This window comes from Poecilia reticulata, chromosome 19 (assembly GCF_904066995.2).
Source record: "Poecilia reticulata chromosome 19, P_reticulata-male-v2, whole genome shotgun sequence".
Lineage (NCBI taxonomy): Eukaryota > Metazoa > Chordata > Actinopteri > Cyprinodontiformes > Poeciliidae > Poecilia > Poecilia reticulata.
The window spans coordinates 10,457,020-10,477,072 of NC_088848.1; the positions used below are offsets into that span (position 1 = coordinate 10,457,020).

Below are 20,053 nucleotides of genomic sequence, written 5' to 3' on the forward strand. Positions count from 1 at the left end.
GACAAAGGGAGACACGGCAGGTACTGTAGCAGTTTGCACAGCTGTACACTGTCCACATGCTGAATGACGCGGTCTCTCTGTCGCCGAGCGCTCTGTGGGTGGATTCAGAGGGTTTCTGATTCCCCCGGAAATTCCTCCAAGCAGGAAGCAAGCGCACCACTGCAGTGCTCGTATTCTGCTTTCCAAGGTTTCGTTTCGATTCCAGTCCCCACTTCATTCTTTATTAAAACAAATAACATCCCACACAATGCACACCAGATCCCCAGTGACTCCCCTTCCAGTTACTTGGAATTGGAAGAGCTGACTGCCCTTTCCAGCTAAAAGTGAGGGGTTAGACTCTAATCTCGTTTCTCTGTATGGCATAAACAGTTTTTTGGGGGGTTTTTCCCATCGTTATTAAATCATTTCAACATGATGCCAAAATCCAAACACAGACTGCAGGGTTCGCCTTCTGCAGCACCACCCGCAAGTACGAAGAAGCCTCCGGTTGCAACACACTGCAGCTTAATGTGCAAGCCTCTGCTAATAAAGCACAAATACAGACAGCATTTACCTCACTGTAACCAAGGATCCTACAGCTTCAATGTCAAACTTCCTTACTTTTCCAGAGTGCAGTTTCTAGTGACCCAAGTTCTTTTTAAGGCAAATTGTAGAAATAATTTTAAAAGAAGAATTTCTTTTTGCTATTTTCAGGCTTTAATTTCTAAGCTTGAGTAAAAAGGAGAATAACACAGAGGAAGAATGAATAAAGAGTCTTCCACTCACACAGCAGTCTCCAAATATATAGCTGCAGTAACTGAGGATCAATAAACGGACTGGATGGATTGATTATAGATAAACAGACAGATCGATAGGATGGATGGATGGATGGATGGATGGATGGATGGATGGATGGATGGATGGGAAAAATAAGATGGATTTATGAATAAATGATAGAAGGATAGTGGATGGATGGAAAGAAAGAAGAAGAAATGAATGATAGAAAGATTAATGGTGGGTGGATGGATGAAGAAATGAATGGATTGAAAGAAGGATGGATAAATGATGAATGAAACGTAGGAAGAAAAGGAAGGAATGAAGAATTAATGAATGATTGATGGATGGGTGAATGAGTGAATACATGATGGATGGAAGGAAGGATTTATCAATAAATGATAGATGGATGAAATGAAGGAAGGAAAGAAGGATAAATGATCGATGGATGAACTTTACAGTGGAATATTCTGGGGATATTCCACTCTAATCTGTGTGGTGAAACATTTTCACAACATTGCACAGGAACCCTGCCTGATAACACCCACTCCTGTCTGAACCAGTCTGTTCTGATGCCGACTGACATCATTCTCACTGGTAGATGATAAGTGCTTGTTCTGGCAGGGCTCATCCCTAAAATTAACACCAATTAATTTCGGGGATGAGAAACCGTTCATCCATTTGCAGCAGAGCGCTCTGATTTGACGCACCAGGACGGCTCAGAAGAAGAAGAATCCAAGGACTTCAGGGTATTACAATAGAGCAGGGAAGATGTGGGATAAACTACAGGGCTGTTAGCTTGAGCTTAATATCCAGCAAGCTGTCAGACACTCCAGGTTTGCACAACTAGTTCCTCCCAAAGCTCACAGAGGATTTTATCAGTCGCCAGATGTAGCATGTTTGTTTCACCCAGCACGCCCACACTCAGACAGCATCCACTTCACAGGCTTTCCAATATACCAGTTTACAACGGGGGGTGTGGGGGAAGAAAACAGAGGACGGACATCTTGGAAGTCTTACAGAGTAATTAAACGTAAGATAAAGTTAGCTAGCAGCTCTGTTTTATTAGGAGATGAAATGCCATCTGGTGCAAACAAACCTCACCTAAACTTCTTTATGTATCTGATAAATTGGCCCACCCAGGGAAAAAGTTTCATTGCACATAACGGCTACAGCAGACATGCTTACTGCCAAGGCAACGAGCGGGGAGTAGGCAAATTATATTTAAATAAATGCAGCCGTTTTATGAGCCACAAACTGCAGAATTTAATGTCTTTTGTTCCGACTTTATGTGAAAGATTAACACAAAGTGGTGTTGAACTGTGAAGTTGAGGTAAAATAAAGCTTTTGTTTTCTAAACAATTATGTTTGTGTGTATTCATAATTATTAAGTTTTTGGGGTCACATCTTTACCAGCTTTGCGCATCTGCAGACGTAAACATCTGTCTCGTGGGAAAAAGCAGCTCCGTCAGTCAGATTGGACAGAGAGCGTCTTCGCCTAATGATTCTCTCAATTAAACCAGTCAACAAATTTAGATCTGAATTTTGACTAGATTGACATAGATATGCTTTTGATCTAAATCGCTCCGTTGCAGTTCCGGCTATGTGTTTAGGATTGTTTTCCAGCTGGAAGGAGAAATCTTTGGCAGCCTTTAACAGGGTTTCTTCCAGGACCGTTGGTATTTAGCTCTGTCCATAATCTCCTGGCTAATTAATATTAGTTCATGTGGAAGCCCGTGCCTCTTTAGCTTTGCATGTATATGCTCCGTTTTTAGACGATGGATTGAACACTCCTCTGTTCGATGTTACTCATGAAAATAACCATGTGTATTGATCATGCTTCCTATGTATCTTGCATAACAGAATTCCATGCTTTTCATCAATTTCTAGATTTTTGTTCCTGCAATTTTAGAACTTTCTGGGAATTTGGTTACACAACTCTTAACCTAAGGTATTAACCTCGAAGAGTTGTCTGACGTCATTATCTCTAGGTTACACAAATAATGAAATAACACAGGGTTTAAACCGGCTTCAAAATTTCAGACAGTGCCATAGGGCCATTTCATCACGGCTGTTGTGGGTTCTGGACTTAATTACACTAAATCAACTCCATTTCAAGATGTCTAACTCAGGAAATCAGTAATAGAGTATCAAAGACTAAATGTAGATCATTTAAAGCACAGTTCATAAATGTTGGTACCTATAAACTCTGTATGTTTTTACCTTTACTAGGTATCATGGATCAGGTTTTGCTTGTGCATTTGGATTTATGGTGCACCAAATTTAAAACGCCACACACTGCGAAGACAGAACGGAAGGCGAAGATATTCAAATCAAGGTGTCACTGATAATGAAGTCGCTAATTCAAATTGAAAATGTTCGGTAGTCGGCTTTGATATTAGCCCTGAGGAAGAGAAGTCAGGTCCGTCCGCCTCCAAATGTGCTCCTCATCGATAATTTCTCATTTTCAGAGCCGATGCAACTTAATCGCAGCCAATTATAAGCATGAATTCTTCTCTCGTTTTCTCATTCAGAAAGCAGCCCTGCTTTAATCTGCAGTAATTGCCCATGTCAGGTTGACTAACAGATTTATTCAAAGTAATTTAGCGGCAACTCCGCATGACAATAAAGAGCTCATTCCATCTCAAGGTATTTAATTCTCAAAGTAGAACAGCAGGAAAGGGTTGAGTACAGAGGTTGTTAAAATAAGATTTAAATACAGAGTAATACATGAGAAAAAAATAGGGAAATCATGATGTACTAAACGAAGGACAATTCATCAATGTCTATATAGATGAATAAGGACACGTTACATTGAAATGGTCAGAAAACGTAGCTTTTTACAGAGTTTTCAGCTCAGTCTGAAAAAATCTCCAATTTTATTAAGTGAGGTTGTAGTTCTGAATTAGTATGAAGAAATAGAAACAGAATATAGAAACATATTTAGATTTTCAGATTATTACATACAGCATCACATTGTCTGAAAGATGCATACAATTCATCCAAATGTTTTCCCATCCAATAAACAATCTATTCATAATTTTTTGCTTAGAGTCTTTGGCTTTTGCAGCTTCCAGATTAACCAGTGTAGATTGCTATATGCCATAAATTCATAGTACTTCATTACTTCAACATAGGTTAAAAAATACAGAGAGAAATTGGATCTTTACAAAAACAAAATATGTAGGAATCCCAGCAAATTGGCCAATTAAAATCTCTTCAGTGCATAGATTTAAAAAAACAACAACAACAAAAATAAACAGAACATGTATAAATTTGCTGTTGTACGCTTAATCAAAAGATCTAAAAAATGTTGTCTTCTGGGCAACATATCTTCCCAGTTTTCCATGTTGACTAAGAGACATCATTTATCCCAGAATCCAACCTTAAAAAACGCTGCAGCTGTCTTAATATTTAGCCTGCACACATCAGGTTGGCATCATTTGAAAGTTTTCTAAATGCCTGCTTGCTTTGACATACAACTCTCCAGAAAATGTTGCAAAGAGACATACAAAATGCAAAAAGAAATATGAATCTTAGGGCACATTATTCACTCTCCATCCAGTAGTGCGCTGCAGGCAGTCTGCAACAAGGATGCTGATCTGTTGCTGCCCCTGACCTCTGACCTCCCCTGCTACAGAGCCCGCCTAAAGGGATTAATGCATGTCACACAGCCGTCCATGATGAGCAAAAAGAAAAAAGGAAAAAAATATATAAATCCTCAGCTAACTTATGCAGCAAAGAGGAGAAATAACTCATGGCTTATCCATCAATCCACCCGCAGCTCACCGACATGTTGGAAGAGGCTCAACTAAAGCTCAATCAAAAACCGAGTCAGGGTCAGAATATGAGGAAAACAAGCATGTTTGACTGGAAATAAGGAAAAAGACAGACAGAATAGGAAAACAAGGAATGCAGGCAGGAGAAACTCCAAAAGCTTGATCCATTAACCTACTTTGACGCACCAGGCTGACTGAAGACGCTGCAGGTTGACAGGAAAACGGTTCCAAAAATATAAACAAGGCGAACCAAACCTATAGACGGGTTGACTCAAACATTAATAAAGCAACAAACACACCTGAAATGGACGCTTCACAAGGGAGAAAAAAAAATCAGCACGCCGCTGCCTGCCGCGGTGCGTAAAGGACAGGTAAGACGGAGCAACACGCTGCTGGAATGATGCCGTTCCCTGCTAGGTTGATTAACACCAGCGCGCTTTTTTGAGACGAAACGACGAAGTAAAAACATACAACTCACCCTTATGCCTTTGAATGTTAAGTCCTGAGCCCAAATTGTCTGGGAAGAGGCGAGGCGGAGGTTCAGCGTTGCCGCCTGTCAGTGGAGAAGGTGGAGTTAGAGGTTTACTCCAACACAACAGAAAGCCGCCTGTCGGCTATAGCATCCAGGCTGCCGGGATAGGGTGACACCTGCTGGCCTACAGCTGTATTACAACATCAAAAGCAGCCAGTTTGTCCTCAATTTTGATCTTTTAATTACAGATTTTATTTGGGGTTTGATCTGAAGATTTATGCTTTTCAAACTGATGGATTCTATTTCAATCCAAGAAGTGTCTTACATTTGTTTTGTTTATATTATGTTTCCTCTGAATATGTCTTTTTCTTAAATGTATTATTTTGTTTACAAAGACACGTGGTTTTTAGTCCATCTTCAAATTTATTTTTTTTGATCGGATCTGTTTTGACTCATTATTTAAAGAAATATAATGCATACAGTTAATTTTTTTATAAAGCAATGTAACCTGAGAAAACACAAAATGTAGATTTTATATTAGGATTTTACAGGTGGAAAAAAACTATCCCAACCAGCCTGCAGCTACTGTATGTGTAAAAGTCACTGCCCCATGTTTAAATTGATGAATTGATTTTGACTAACCACATTTTGTGGTTTACCTTTGTTAGGCACACCAAAACCTGATTGCTATCAGACTTGTGTAATTATAAAACTTCTTAATCTGATTGACATCAAGGCTACAAGATCTTAAAATGTAATGCATCAGGCCCTGATCTAAAAACATTCAAGAATATACTTCATTGACATCTACTAGCATGAAAATAGTTATAAACTCATTTCTAAGGCTTTGAGACTCCAGTGAACCACACTTGGCCCTTTTTCACTAGTTGGTACCTCTACAGCGTGACTCAACTCCGCTCATCTCTATATGGTTCAGATGGTTTTCCATTACAATTTATAGTGGGTGGGGTTGTCATGTACATGGGCAAGTCCTGAGTCTAAGTATCGCAAAGTGATCTGTACGCAACATAAACACAACAATGTGAACATGGAAATTATGTTGAACAGTCTGCCGGTCTTTATGTCTGACTCGAAAAGGAAGAAAACCTTTGGGTAGAGAAGAACAGGAGACTGTGATAAAACCAGTGACTCCGCCCTGAGCCAATCATTGATCGACTGCCTTCTGAAGTCACGTTTTCAGTCTGACTCGCACACTTGGATCCCCAATGAAGTAGGTACTAAAAAAGAGGCTGGTGCCACATACCTGTTACAAGTGGAAAACAATCATAAGTGAGTAGAGTTGAATCGAGCTGCTCTGAGTAGATGCTGGGAAAAGGACCAAGAGCCGTTATGGATAAATGGAGAAAACATGGATCAATGAAGAAACTTCCCCAGAAGTGGCCAACCTACCAAATTTAATCCAAGAGGGCACCAATGAGTCACCAACTCACAAAAAATACAAGAACAACATCTCTAACACCACAGGCAATTCTTGCCTTGGTTAAGGTAAAAAAAAAAAAAGACTGGGTGGAAATGACATAACAGGATAATCACAAAGCAAAGATCATCATACCTACAGTCAGACATTATTGGTGGTAATGTGATGGTTTGAGGTTTGATGACTTTCCATAAAACAATGATGTCCACCAGAAAATCCAGTGTGGCATGTTGTGTTACATTTACAATATCAACTGTAATGGTTGTTGTCACCAGCAGCTCATAAAAATCATGACTAAGTTTATCATCAAATCTATTTTCCACCAATGAACCGGAAAAGGTCGCCCATAACTAGTCTAAAGTCCACCTCATAATAAAATTACTTCAAGTTATTAAATAGTTTGAGTAAAAATTGCGCTCATGTTTTAGTAAAGCTTTGTATTCAAATAGATTTTATTTGTCCTTCAGTTCTTAAATTAGCCAAATTAAATGTCTGATCTGATTGTTACATAATTTGTGCTGGCAAATTCTAATTTTGTTCAAGTTTCCTGCCGGGATTCCTCTTGGATGGTTCTCAGTTGAATAAAGTACAACACAAAACATGAAAATTGCTTTTCTCTTTCAATGTCCTTTATTCAATGTTTGTCTTCATGGCTGCACTTCTATTATTATTCCTTTACAGCCTCTATGATCACATAATCATGGCCACCGCCTGCCGTGGTTTTAGAGCCCTCACTAGTGACGCATTCATATGATTCAATGATCATTAGTCTTCCAGTAACTTTTTTTTAGGATAAAGTAAATTATTAATCTGATTTTATGATAATATAAAGAGCAGGACTTTGAATCCAAGACAAGAAACATATATCAATAAAAGCAGCTTCAAAGTGAATCTTACTTTATAATGTCTTATTTTTTTTAATGTTATGAAGTAGAAGTAACAGCATCATTTATCTTATTCCTAAATAAGAAAATCCCTGAATTACACAGAGACCGCTGACATGATCTTTATTTCACACGCTCTTCACTGATGTGACGACGTTATCGCGTTTGGCTGAAACGGTTTCTCCTATGACAACCACCTCAGTCTTTCCTCTTGTCACTCCAAAGGTCGCAGTCATAAACAGGAGATTTTATGACCCCCCACCGAGTCCACACTTCACTCCACCCAGGAGAGCTTACCATTTCATAGAGCCCACAGGAGACTGATAAAGGGTTCCTTTTCCTTTCCCTAAGCTTCAGAGGTGTTTACCCGAAGAGACGCTTGGATTTTATCAAGAACATCTGGAAAATAGAGAAAAATGCCATCTTCAACAAAGATTCTGTATTTTGTTTTGAGCGCGCTGCTCACTGCCATTTCTGTCGGTTTGCTTGGTTTTGCCATGTCCACGACATGGTCTAAAACGGTAATGGATTGCGAAGGATCTGGGACCACTGGAAGTGCAGAAATAACGATGGGCCTTTTCAATGGAAAGTTAACAAGAAACTCCTGCCCCAGCTTTGGCAGTGAGGATTCATTTTCAGGTAATTATTCTTGGAATATTAAGGGCTATAAGTTGAATCACACTTGTATCCCTTGAGATGACAAACTATAAAAAAAAGGCTGTATTCTGTAAAAGTTTAAGATCTCAAAAGGAGAATCAACTCAAAATAAGTTTCAATCTCATGAGATTATTGTGTATTCTTCAAACACGGATGCATTACAGGACTTACTAGTCTCGTATTTTATGTCTGTCTGCAGTGTTTCCAGAATTGTTACGTATAGAAGTGACTCCTCGGGTTCTCCACGGTCTGTGTTTGGGCCTGCTGGGTTTGTGTTTCCTGACTTCTGCCCTGAGCATCCTTGTCTCACTCTACAACAGCGTCAGTAACCCTTACGAGACCTACATGGGCCCTAACGGGGTTTACACCTGCTCCTCCATCAGCGGTGAGTGGCGCTAAAACAGTATTCACACACCACAAGAGTCTGAGGATCTTATTTTGCTTTTATGTTCACTGTAAATAATAGTAAAGTGTTACAGCATAGATAAAACACACATTTCTATTTCACCCCTTTAATCTCGTACCACTGAATAAAATTAAAACATCATCCTAAACTTTGATTATTTCATGTTTAATCAATAATCTAACAAATGAAAGAGGCTGGCACAACTGCAAACCTATAAAAACAAGGCCTTACTTCAAAGCTAACTGGCTGGACGATGAGCGCGATGTGGTGTGGAAGTGGGGAGGAGCATAACACAGGTGGAAGCATAAAAAACTTTCATAAAAATCTTTAGGTAATGAAAACATAAGTTGAGGAATTATAGGAAAAAGTAACATGTGAACATAAATGCTGGGAGGTTGGCTCTTGAAGTGAAAATCAGGTAAATGATTAGGTCTGGTACTTATTACAACTTTTAAATTAATAAACCGCAAGAGCAGAATTAATTATGTTTTTAATCGGTTGTTGTTTTTAGTATCTTAATTGTCAAAAGTGAAGTGATATCAGTGTTTGTCTGTTAATGCATTTATGAATGAAACTGCAGCTGCTCATCTTGACTGAGACAGCAGAAGATATTTTATTATCTCAATGGGACATTTGTGGTTAGAAAACGTAAAAAAGGCAGCTAGCTTTAAGTGAAGTAAATCAGAAAATAGCAGAAACCAGAAAATATGCTCTGGCCAGTGAGAACAAACACAAAAATAAAAAAATACCAAAGAAACGGGAAGTAAAGGCAGAAAAACCTGCAACAGGAACTGCACTTTCAAACTAAATGAGGATCTAAGGCCTACAGAGGGAAACCATAAATAAAGTTACACCTTAAATTACAGCCTACATGAGACACATTAAAGACGTGGCGCTATGTACGTGGAAAAACTTAGTGGGTAGGAATACTTTTGTAATGAACTGCGTCACATCAGGATGATGTGAAGTTGAGCTGAATGCAATCTTTTCTCTCTGCAGCGTTCTCGTCTGTTCTGGTCCTCATCATTTACGTGCTGAACCACATTCTGACCAAAATGCAAGAGGAGTTGGTTCCCAGCATTGCTGACATTCCAGCTACTTCCGTGACGCTGACTCAAAAAAAGCTGGAGGTGAAGCTTGGGTATTTCCTGCTCATCCCTTACGCGGTGCTCTCTCTGCTGGCCATCTTGCTCATCTACCTGTACGACCACGCAGCCTACACCCACAGACGGGAACAGGAGAGGCCCACAGAGGACGCCCCTAAGGAGATCATGATGTACTAGTGATAATCACGCCAGAGACACTTTCGCGTTTCCTAACGACTTTCTGGGAAAACTTGCTGTGATAGATTATTACAGATCATGGTGGTTTACAGAAAAGAATGAATGCACAGCTTGCTTGATGCACAATGTGCAGGAATTGATTTATTGCATTCAGTTTTGACATTTTAGAGAGAATGTTTGATTGCATTTCAGTTTTAAGTTAATTTATCCAAAGTGTGAGAAGCCAAAGTAATCATTTTTATTGTATATTTTTCACATAAAATATCTCACATAATATTTTTCTTTAAAACTTATTTATTTTATATGTCAACAATACAATAGTTCTTAGTGCAAAGCGATACCTTTCTATCTCTTTCAGAATAAAATAACAGTCAAATCAGTATCAGCACTGATATTGCTAATCAACAATGTGCATGCATCCGTTTGCATTTCTTGGATGAATGCACATTGTTTTTTTTTCAGTTTAATATCAAATTATTTTCTAAAGAAAAAAAAAATTGATCAAAAGCAGTAACAAAGTAATGGTATTCACTGATGTTTGCTGCCCTCTCTCTGAGATATGATGCAATTGCAAGGAGTCAACATCAGTCAAATGCCACTGCTGAGACATTTCCGGATCCTCAGAGTTTCCTCTGGTTTACCAGCCTTCATATGGAAACATGTTGTGCTAAGTGTTGCACAATTGACGTTATTTGGGTAAAGAGCCACTGTAACACATCAAAGAAAGACATCTTATCCCTCTAAAGTGACAACAGGGAATTTTTTTTTTCTTGCACAGTTTGGAGTTGTTACTTTAGATATTGTTCTTAGTGCAAATGTATGCATTAAACCTGTTTAAAACCACCTGAGTGGTTACTGTATATTAATCCTCCTGAGAAACCACAGTTTTTTTGTTGTCACCAATAAGGTCCTGGGATCTTTCTTGCATGCATGAATGCATGAACAAAATGCATGGAGATAAAGGTTTAAAGGCATCAATTTTAGAGCATTTGCTTCTTTCTTGGTCGAAACTCTTTCAGTCCACGTTAACGTTGAGCTTCTTTTCCTGCGGACACAGAGACAGGTGAGATGGACATGATTAAATCGAGGCTGGTTCCTGAACCCTGCAACCATTTTCTGCCATTTGGGCATGACAGATTGGGTCTTCCAAAAACACAATTATTCGTCTCTATCAGACTTTGTAGATTACACTGAGGAACCTGCTGGGTCTGAGCAGCAAGTTTGAATGAACCCTACCAACTGTGGTAAAAAGCATGGCTGTACAACCAACCAGAACTAAAACAAACTCCTGCCTTAAAATGAAATGTACTTTCTCAGTAATTTGCAACAGGATATAGCCAAATATTACTTGTGATGTATATATGTATTTAAGCTCGTGTGTATCGTTTTGAACCTGTGGATTAAATAAAATGAGAATTGAATTTAAGGCTTCTGAGCCCAATTCTTGCTTTCAATCCTCATAAATCATTAAAAAACCCCAAAACAGGACAACAATCAGACCTCGTTTATTGAAGCTGACATCAGGCTTCTGGAACATCCCTATCAAATCCAACCGTTAGGGAACTACAGCAAACCTATCTATTCTAATCAGAGCGGACCTTCGGAAAGATGTTTCTCTCCTACATTGGATCTTTACTTTTCCAGCTTTAAACATCTGCGATGGGAGACAAAGTGAAACTTCACATCTTCTTTCATTTCAAAGGTAGAAACAAACATTCTCTGCTAACAAATTGCAGTGACAGCAACAAAGCTTGTTGATTCTGTGAAAGCTCAAACAGATCTTGCTATTGTCTCCTGGACCTTCTTCCGCGCTCACAGCTGGGATTCACATGACTGTGTTGACATCAGAGCAACAAGGCCAAGGTGTCCCGTTACCTTTTCCCGTGGCCCATCACTCAGGGACTAAAGTCTGTTTGGACATGCCCTTTCCAGCACCTCTCAGCCCTGCAACGCCTTCTACCTGCCTTCAAAAGAGCTACTCTTCCTTCAAGTTTCACACTTCAAGGAACCTGCAGAGGGATGAAGCAATTTGCTTTGTTGTCGTCAGAGTGAATATGTATTAAATTTCTGGGAATGTCTGCTTTCCACAATAAATCAAAGACATTTATGGTCCGTTCATAGCGGGCAACATCAACCATGTTTTCTAAGGTGTTTTAAGTGTAACCGGTTTGTCAGACATTTTTGTGAATATTTTTATCCTCCATAAATTTGACCTGCATCAAACTACAATTAATTAATGGAGGTAGCAAAGGTAGCAAACTGATCGGCAGATGTTTTCCTCCGGGGTTTTTGGTTACCTGCGTTCCAGGAGTAATGGAGTTGACCACGGTTTCCTGTTTACTCCATTTGTGGACAATTGCTCCTACTGTGGTTTGCTGGAGTCGAAAAATAATTTACACACTGCTCAATATCAATAAAAAAAAAAAATTCTGTTAAATTTCTTTAGGTCAGGGCTTAAAGAATTGTTTTTTTGAAAGAGCACATAATTTTTCTTCTATCACACTTTTTCTTATTCTTCTTATTATTATTATGCTTGTACACATCACTTTGATCAATCATGTTCTTTTGAGTGTTGTCGTTGTTGTGGAAGGTGTCACTGACTGTCTGCTCCATCACTGAAACGACCACAACACATCACTGTTGCATTAATTGGATTTAAGGAATATCATAGTTTTCAGAGAAATTAAATTTGGTATTTAGCTGCAACATTTGAATAACGTTATTCAAACACACATAAAAAAAAAGCACTCGGTACGTTACGATCTGTGTGACTCTATACAAGTTTCACTTTCTGTTCAAACTACTGAAATAAATCCAGTTCTCAATCATTTTCTACTTATAATCAATGAATACTAAAGAGCAATAGTAAACATAATTTATTAAAGCTTATGTTCTGAATAGTACCGACAGCATCTGGAGGAGGTTTCTGTCTTCTTCTGGGAGCACCGCAGTGCAGACCTCTTGTTTGCTGTGCAAACATTGATTGAATAAAATCAGCGATGGGTCAGTAATCTCTTCCTCCCTGCAAACTCTCCACCTCAGAGATCACCGGGATGGAGAATAAACCAACGGATTAAAGCAGGAGCCCTAAGCCCTGACCATTCACTGTGCATGATAGGATTAAAGTAGGAACTTTTGTACCTGTGAAACCTTATCCTTCCAGGCCCAGCATCACAGAAGCCTGTGAAACAAACACCTCCAGCTGCAGGCCTGATGGAGGACTGCGGTCCTGTTCACCTCCAGGAGCTGATTCCATACCTGTGAGTGATATGAATAAGTATAGTAATGAAAGGTGAGTTTAAAACATACACATAGACATTCTTGGAAGTAATAACGCTAATATAGAAACGTTAATAGTGTTGCAAAAATTTTTTTTTTTTAAGGAAAGCCACTTTGTAAAAATACATGGGCTTGCAGTTTTATGTTTCATATAACCAGTTCATTAAATTGGTAATTAAATATATTTGAATTGCTCCTTCTTAGAGAAAATGTTTACAAAAGCAAATTTTCTGTCATTTTTCATAGTGTTTTATAATACAAAATATTTACGATAAACTAATTATGACAAAAAACAAAGGAACTCATTAAGGAGCAGTTTACAGGAAAGTTATATATTGTACATTAAAAATGGCAAAATACATAAATGACTTTATCAAGGAAAGAAAAAAAACTGAATAAAATGAGAGAAAAATAAAGACATTTAAAATAAAAATAATAATATATATATAAAAAATAATATATAAAAATATTATTTCAGAAAAAGAAAGTGGCAAAAATACCAAAGAGAAAATAAATCACTACCACCAGCAATATTAGTTGTAATATAAAGATATTTTTATGTGAAACAAAGTACTTCACATACACTTGGGTTTGTAAGTTGTCCATATAATCTCATTTGAATTTCTCTGTTTGCTTGCAGGCGTCTGTATCGCCGTGCTCTCACACTGAGTCCAGCGACTGAAATGCAAAGGTGGGCAGGTTCCTTAGTTATCTCCACCATTTATCTAAATTTGTCAGGCAGGGCTGAGGTGAGGGCAGAGGCAGAGAGAGAAGTAGAACAAGGAGGAGGAGGTGGAGGACTAAAAGGTAATTGCACCCCGCTGCTCCATTATGGTGTCATGCCTCTGTTAACAGGAGATAAGATCTACTTAAAATCACCTGCAGCCAATTCTCCACTTTACTTGGTCGGGACCGAGAGACCCAGAGCAAAAGACAAAGACGTGTCCGGCTCTGATTATCATGTGCAGAATTTAAAAGGCCATTCTGTAAGCGGTTTAAGAACAATTTGATGCCATGTGACACTTTACAGCCAGGTTGATGGATGCAAGGAGGACCGAGCACTTTCTCTGCCCCATGCAGCCTGACACCGCTCTTGATGAATGCAGTCCTGATCGACAGGTGGGACGTATGTCACTGGGTGCAGCGAACAGGTTTAGGGATACAGTTAACCGACTGACACAACACACGGTTCAACTGAACTGGTGCCTTTTGACCTGAACGCAGGAAAAAAGAAAAAAAAAGCTGTTAACATCCATCACAGTCAATCAGAAAGATCAGCGAAAAGTACAATGAGCTTGTATTTTTCAAACTGCTTTTAGTCAAGAAGGGATCTAAAAAAGAGGAAGCATATAAAACCATTTGAGGGAGATTAAGCTCACTAGTCTCACGTCTAAACTATTCATTCACATTAAAGGTCTGGATTAATGCCTTATCCAACATTCTAACACAAAATAGTGCATAGTTATGATGTAGAAGAGAAAATAAGAAAATAAGAGGAAATCTGAAAATTCTGGCATGAATTTGTTTCAATGTATCGTCTGACAGAGAGAGTCTGACAGAGAGTGTATCATCTAGAGGGGGGGGATGTAAATTTTTTGTACAAAAAAAAGATGGTTAGAAAAAAAAAATCACTACAAAAAGTGTTTGCTTTTTGTCCTTGCCTGCTTGATAACAAACTAAACATGCAATATTTTAATTGAATTAAGTATGCCTTAATCATCAGATCAAAGATGTACAAAATATATATATATATATATATATAAAAATATAATAATCCTGTCTGTAATTTTTTTATTTATTTAAACAACAGAAGAAATCGAGTTTATTATCAGCAAAAAGAACACAATTTGTGTCACTCTCTTTGAAGAATTGACTATTTTAATAAAGCAGATTTGGGATCACCAAAGTCTGCCAAACGCTGAATAAAACTAAACCTAAAGGAGGAAACGAAACACCCAGATTTTTAGGTTACAAAGTTCAGGCTCCTGTGAAGCATTTCAAGCATCTTATGGCAATGAATGTCTTTTACAGAAGCCAGATGGGGAGAAGCTGCCCAATAACGGGCTTCAGGTGCCCCCTACTGAGCATCACGAACGGATTAAAGGATTTGCAAAGCTCTGTCATAAGGCTGTCCATCACTGTCACACCTGCCTCGAATTTACAGTGCAGATGTCGTAACACACCGCTGTCCTGTTGTATAACTTCATCTGTCAAGTCATTCAGCTCCACATCAACACCTCGGATAATAAGAGTGAGAGACGAGATTCAAATCCACGACATCAGATACTGCAGATACCCACAGCGGCTCTGCTCGCTCGCTCGCTGATGTTCGGGTTCAGGAATGTTGTTGCAATTCAATACAGCCACAATCTGACTCCATTCATCAGTAAGTTTTCCACCTCTGATTTATTGCTGTGGTTTTACTGTATTCTCGAAGAAGAAGATAAAAAAAAAAGGATTTCTTGTCTGTCTCTTCAAAAAAATAAACAACTCTTTGAATAGAGCAGAACTTGATATTGTCTCCTGCATAAGAGACAATGCGGCCTCTCTGCAGGATGCAGCGCTGCGTCTCGTTTGGCACAGACGTGGAGACAGGCTGTCTGAATGTCAGACAAGTCAGCTCTGCTTTAGGCCTGTTTACATGTATGTGAAACAATTTGTCAGTCTGTGCAACCTGGTGACCACAGCCATGACCTCTTCCCTTTAAAGCATGATAATTACAGTTCAAGTTTGCCTTTTTATACACTTTGTTTTTTATTCAATAAAAAGAATTCAGAAAATGTCCTGTGCAAGCAATCAGAGGGCAAAATGAAGAATAAGTTAAACTTGTTCAATTCAAGCCTCTCAGAAATAAACTTTACTTTTTGCTGCAAGAGGCAACATGCAGTTGTTGCACAAAACACATTTTTATTGTGATTTTTTTTTTTGCAAACTTAATCTAAGAGGTGGAATATTTTAGCAAAACAAAGTTTTTTGAAAAGTCATCTGTAAATTGTTTTAGATCTGATACAAAAAGGATCCAACATGTTCTCAATAAAAGAAATGCATACCATTTGTTTTATTTCTTTTATTGTATTCCAACCTTAGAAAAGGAATCAGTCTTCTCACAACAGAAACAGGACATGGCTTGCTGAACTTAGCCAGGTTTAACGAATAGAGTGCATTTGAGTACTTTTAGTCCTCATTACTGTTAAATTCAACAAAGAAACAAACATGGTTAATGAAACACAAATACTTAATATATTCCTTTTTTTGTCAGTGAAAATCTAAACATTTATTTATCTTTTTATCCTGGCTGCACTGACAAGACATATTTGTGTCGTTCTTGATTCGAATTAAAACTGGTTTGATAATCTGAAAAGCTTAAGTGTGAAAAAAACAAACAAAAAACCCCCCACAAAACAGAAGAAATCTGTAAGAGGGAAATCACTTCTTCATGCCCATGTGTTTACTTATAAACAAGTCATGACGCCTTGCAGCTCCCAGATTGTGCCCTGCACACTGTTAAAATATTGTAGCAGCTTATTCTGTTTTTGAACTGCGTATCAAGGCTGTCCTGCAGAGACCAATGTTCTAACAGGATTCAAGCACATTCCTTATATTCTCTTTGTTTTATTGACTTTTATATTGTTTTGGACCTTTGAAGACCTCAAACAGAAAATCCCTTATTTGAAATATTCTGATCTGCTTTTGAAAATAAAAAGCTGCATGTCCACACCAGTCTGCAAATTTGTTTACCTCTAGTCAAGATTTTTCTTTTCATCCATTTAAGCAAAACTACTTGTTGAGTTGTTAGGAAAATGACTAAAACTGCTCTATAAAACCACAAATTAAGGGTGAAGCAATGGAGATCACACTCCCACACTTTTCTTCACCCCTCTGCGTCAACTCATCACCTCCTGCCTGGGTGTCAACGAAGAGAGGAAGAGGCTGGCAGGAGATGGATGGGGGAGGTGTGGGTGAAAGGGATCACCTTGCCAAATCCGCTGTGAAGGCGTCCCCTCGGTGCACTTAGCGCCGCAGCCGGAGCCAACACGTAGCAGGGTGCAAGGCTCCCTGAGGCGACACTCTGGCTCTGGCCTCCCCTGCTATTGTCATCTGTCCATCTCTCAGCCTCTCCATCTAGCAATGTGCCTGGAGGAATCCCACTTCCTCCTTCCACATTCTTCCTCCCTCCATTACCCCCAGGAGGAGCGAGGGAAGTCGCGTTGAAGGGGACTCCCAGGAAAAGGTCAAGCGAGTATCAGTGTCCGAGTCTCAGCCAGCGATAACATCATCCGTCAAGTCCTCGGAGGACGGCGATGAGATGAATTTCCTTTAAATTCAGACTACAGTTCGAGAGAAGACATCTAGTTTGATCTGCTGAATGTGAACAGGGACAGTGACGAGAAGGAGATAAAGTTTTAGCCTGTCACCCTGATGTGACTGCAAATATGTCATCAGACCGAGACAGAGTTGAGCCGGGCCGTTTCAGTGAGTGCACTGGTGGCAGGAAGATGTATGGACGCAGTAACACAACCTCTGAGAAGGTGAGGAGTGGGAAACTCTGCACTACCGACCTGTCCATCAGGTTAAAGCAGAAGAATAGGGGCCACATGTAAACATTTAAGACTTGTCAGTCATTTCTCCTCATGTGATTTAAACCCAGACTGGACAGTCTGACTCAGTGTTCATCAGTATTTTAAAATACTCAAACTGACTGGAAAAGGCAGACATTGTATAATTCTTTACAGGTCAGTCAGGTCTTAATCTCTGCAGATTCTCATTCATTTGTTTATGAATTCATTTATTTATGTAACGAAAGAAAAAAAAGTGTTGTTAAAACTAAGTAACATAAACTGAACTAAAAGAAATGTAAGTTGTTTATTCCATCTGCTGACTTGAAATCAGACCGAAACTGTTCTTGTTTTAAATCTGTTACTATGGTGGACCAGAAGGGCCAATTAAATGCAAAATATATAACGCATCAACAAAACCCACAACGAAATTTATGCTAAGTTTATCATAGCTTCTGTTTCAGGATAATTTCTGTTGTGGGTTTTTGTTTTGTATTATTTTGACCCTTCTGGGCTGCCATAAATTGGAAATATTTATGGTAATCCTATTTGGTTAATCCCAAAATAATTTCATATTCAGATGTTTACCTACATTTCCCTACTGTTTAGCAGAAATGCATTTTAAACTGTAGACAAAAGACAAAAAAGATAGGGGCAACAGCAAATAAAAGAAAAAGTACAAGACTAAATATTGGTTCTCCATGGAATAAGAATAAACTAAAATCTTTGGATTTTAAGTTTGTTCTGGATTAGAGAGCGATAAAACTAAATGTTGGTTCCAGTTGTTCTGAGTTGAGTTTTAGATTTGTACTGTTGGTTTTCCATTTTTGAGTCAAATATTTCAGGTTTTCTTCCACAAGTTTCTCACATCAGTTTACTGGAAATTTGTCCCATACCTCCTGACAGAACTGGTGTAACTCATTCAGATTTGTAAGACAGCTTGCACACGCAGACGCCTTTTTCAACTAAATTTACTTAGTTTGAGACGAGAGCAATCCGACTCGATGTTTATCTGAACTTAAAAATACACCTAGAACTCAAACTGAGCGAGAGAAATCATATAGTTCCCAACAAAGGTCAGAAATTTTCTGACCATGGATTATATCTCCAGAGGTTTGTTTGACATATATCCATGCCTCGTAGGGTTTTTTGTGAAACTTGCGAATAGATGTTCTCTTAATGGAAATCGCTTGGGAACTCATTTGTGAGGAAAAGCAAGAAAAAGCACTAAGTCTTGGAGGAATTTCTTCCCCTTGGGGATCCTTGAGTGATGTTCATCTCCTCTCAGTCACCGAGGGCTGAAACTGGAGAGCATGACGGACACTTTGAAACGTCTCACACGGGATCTTTCAGGTGATCTATTCATCAAAATCCACTATTTGAAGAAGTTGTGCACTCAAATCACAAAAGAAGAAAGGAGGAAAGAGATACATCTACAAAGCCGGCGACATTTGTTGGCACCTCTGGTTAAGATGCCTTGATGGAGGACCAAAAACGTCTTCAACGAATAATAAATGGTAAGAAATAGACAGGAATAAGTAAAAGGCTCAGAATTTTGCAGAAAATATTCTCCATTAGCAGAGATTGAAACAGATTAAATTATGCAAAGATCCAGTAAGATGTAAAATATGTATTAATAAAAAGAAACATTTCACAGCAAATAACATGAGAAAAGAAGTTGCTAAGCTTAAACCAAAGCCAACATCACAACATCAAACCAAAAATCATACGATGCAGATAGAAGGTGCTTCAGTAAAACTCCTAGTGACTCTGGGATGAACCAAATAGTCCTTAAAGGAGAATCTCTCCTCTTCGTCTCTAATCTACAGAGAATAAGACAAGGGATGAGCACGTTTAGTTTTTCATATAATCACCACTGGCAGAATTAGTATCTTTAAATCCGTTTATAGTAAATGTAACTGAAGTACTTTTGACATTCATACTTGTTTTGAATGTTCTCTTTAAACTGATCTTAGTGTCTAGAAACCACTAATAAGGTAATCTATACATTTTGATTTACCAGAAGTACAGCTCTGGAAAAAATGAACAGCCCACTGCACTGAACCTCAATGAAAACCTCCTGGTTATTCCACCAAATACTGATTTCTGAACTCTTCCTGAGTTAAAACATTGGCATTGTGGTTTCTCAATTAACTTGTTTTCTTTGCAATATTTCAGGTCAGAAAGCACTGTATCTTTTTTGTTATTTTGACCATTTCTCATTTTCTGCCAATAAAATACTAAATGTTTTTGCTTGGAATTTCAGAGACATGATGTCAGTAGTTCATAGAATAAAAGAATAATGTTCATTTTACTCAAATATTTACCTATAAAGAGTAAAACCAGAGAAACGGATCATTTTAAGTGGTCTCTTAATTTTTTCCAGAGGTGTAAAAATAAGGCCTGCATGATAAGGGAGATTAAAAAGCGATCTTCAAATCTCACTAGTAGAAAGCTGCAGAAAAGAGTGGCTTCTTAATTAAGAGAGATTGACAATAGTATGAGATGCCTGTGTTGTTTTCTGGAGCTACAAACTGAAGCTAATT

At 38.5% G+C, this 20,053-nt stretch overlaps 2 protein-coding genes across 6 annotated transcripts in view; one reads left to right on the forward strand and one right to left on the reverse strand.

Annotated features, from left to right (window-relative positions):
* Positions 1–5,136, reverse strand: part of LOC103481561 (protein tyrosine phosphatase receptor type E) — a 67,853-nt gene extending 62,717 nt beyond the window's left edge. For 2 of the 5 annotated variants that reach the window (XM_008437107.2, XM_008437104.2), the window contains exon 1: positions 5,011–5,136. The gene's annotated coding sequence lies outside the window, so the exon portion shown is untranslated. The other 3 variants (XM_008437110.3, XM_008437109.3, XM_008437105.3) reach the window with 2 other exon arrangements.
* Positions 5,137–5,259: 123 nt separating this feature from the next.
* Positions 5,260–10,081, forward strand: clrn3 (clarin 3). The gene is made up of 3 exons (XM_008437590.3): positions 5,260–7,965; positions 8,183–8,368; positions 9,389–10,081. Exons 1-3 carry the CDS (start codon positions 7,743–7,745, stop codon positions 9,670–9,672), a joined length of 693 nt encoding a protein of 230 aa, XP_008435812.2. The 5' UTR covers positions 5,260–7,742; the 3' UTR covers positions 9,673–10,081.
* Positions 10,082–20,053: the final 9,972 nt, after the last annotated feature.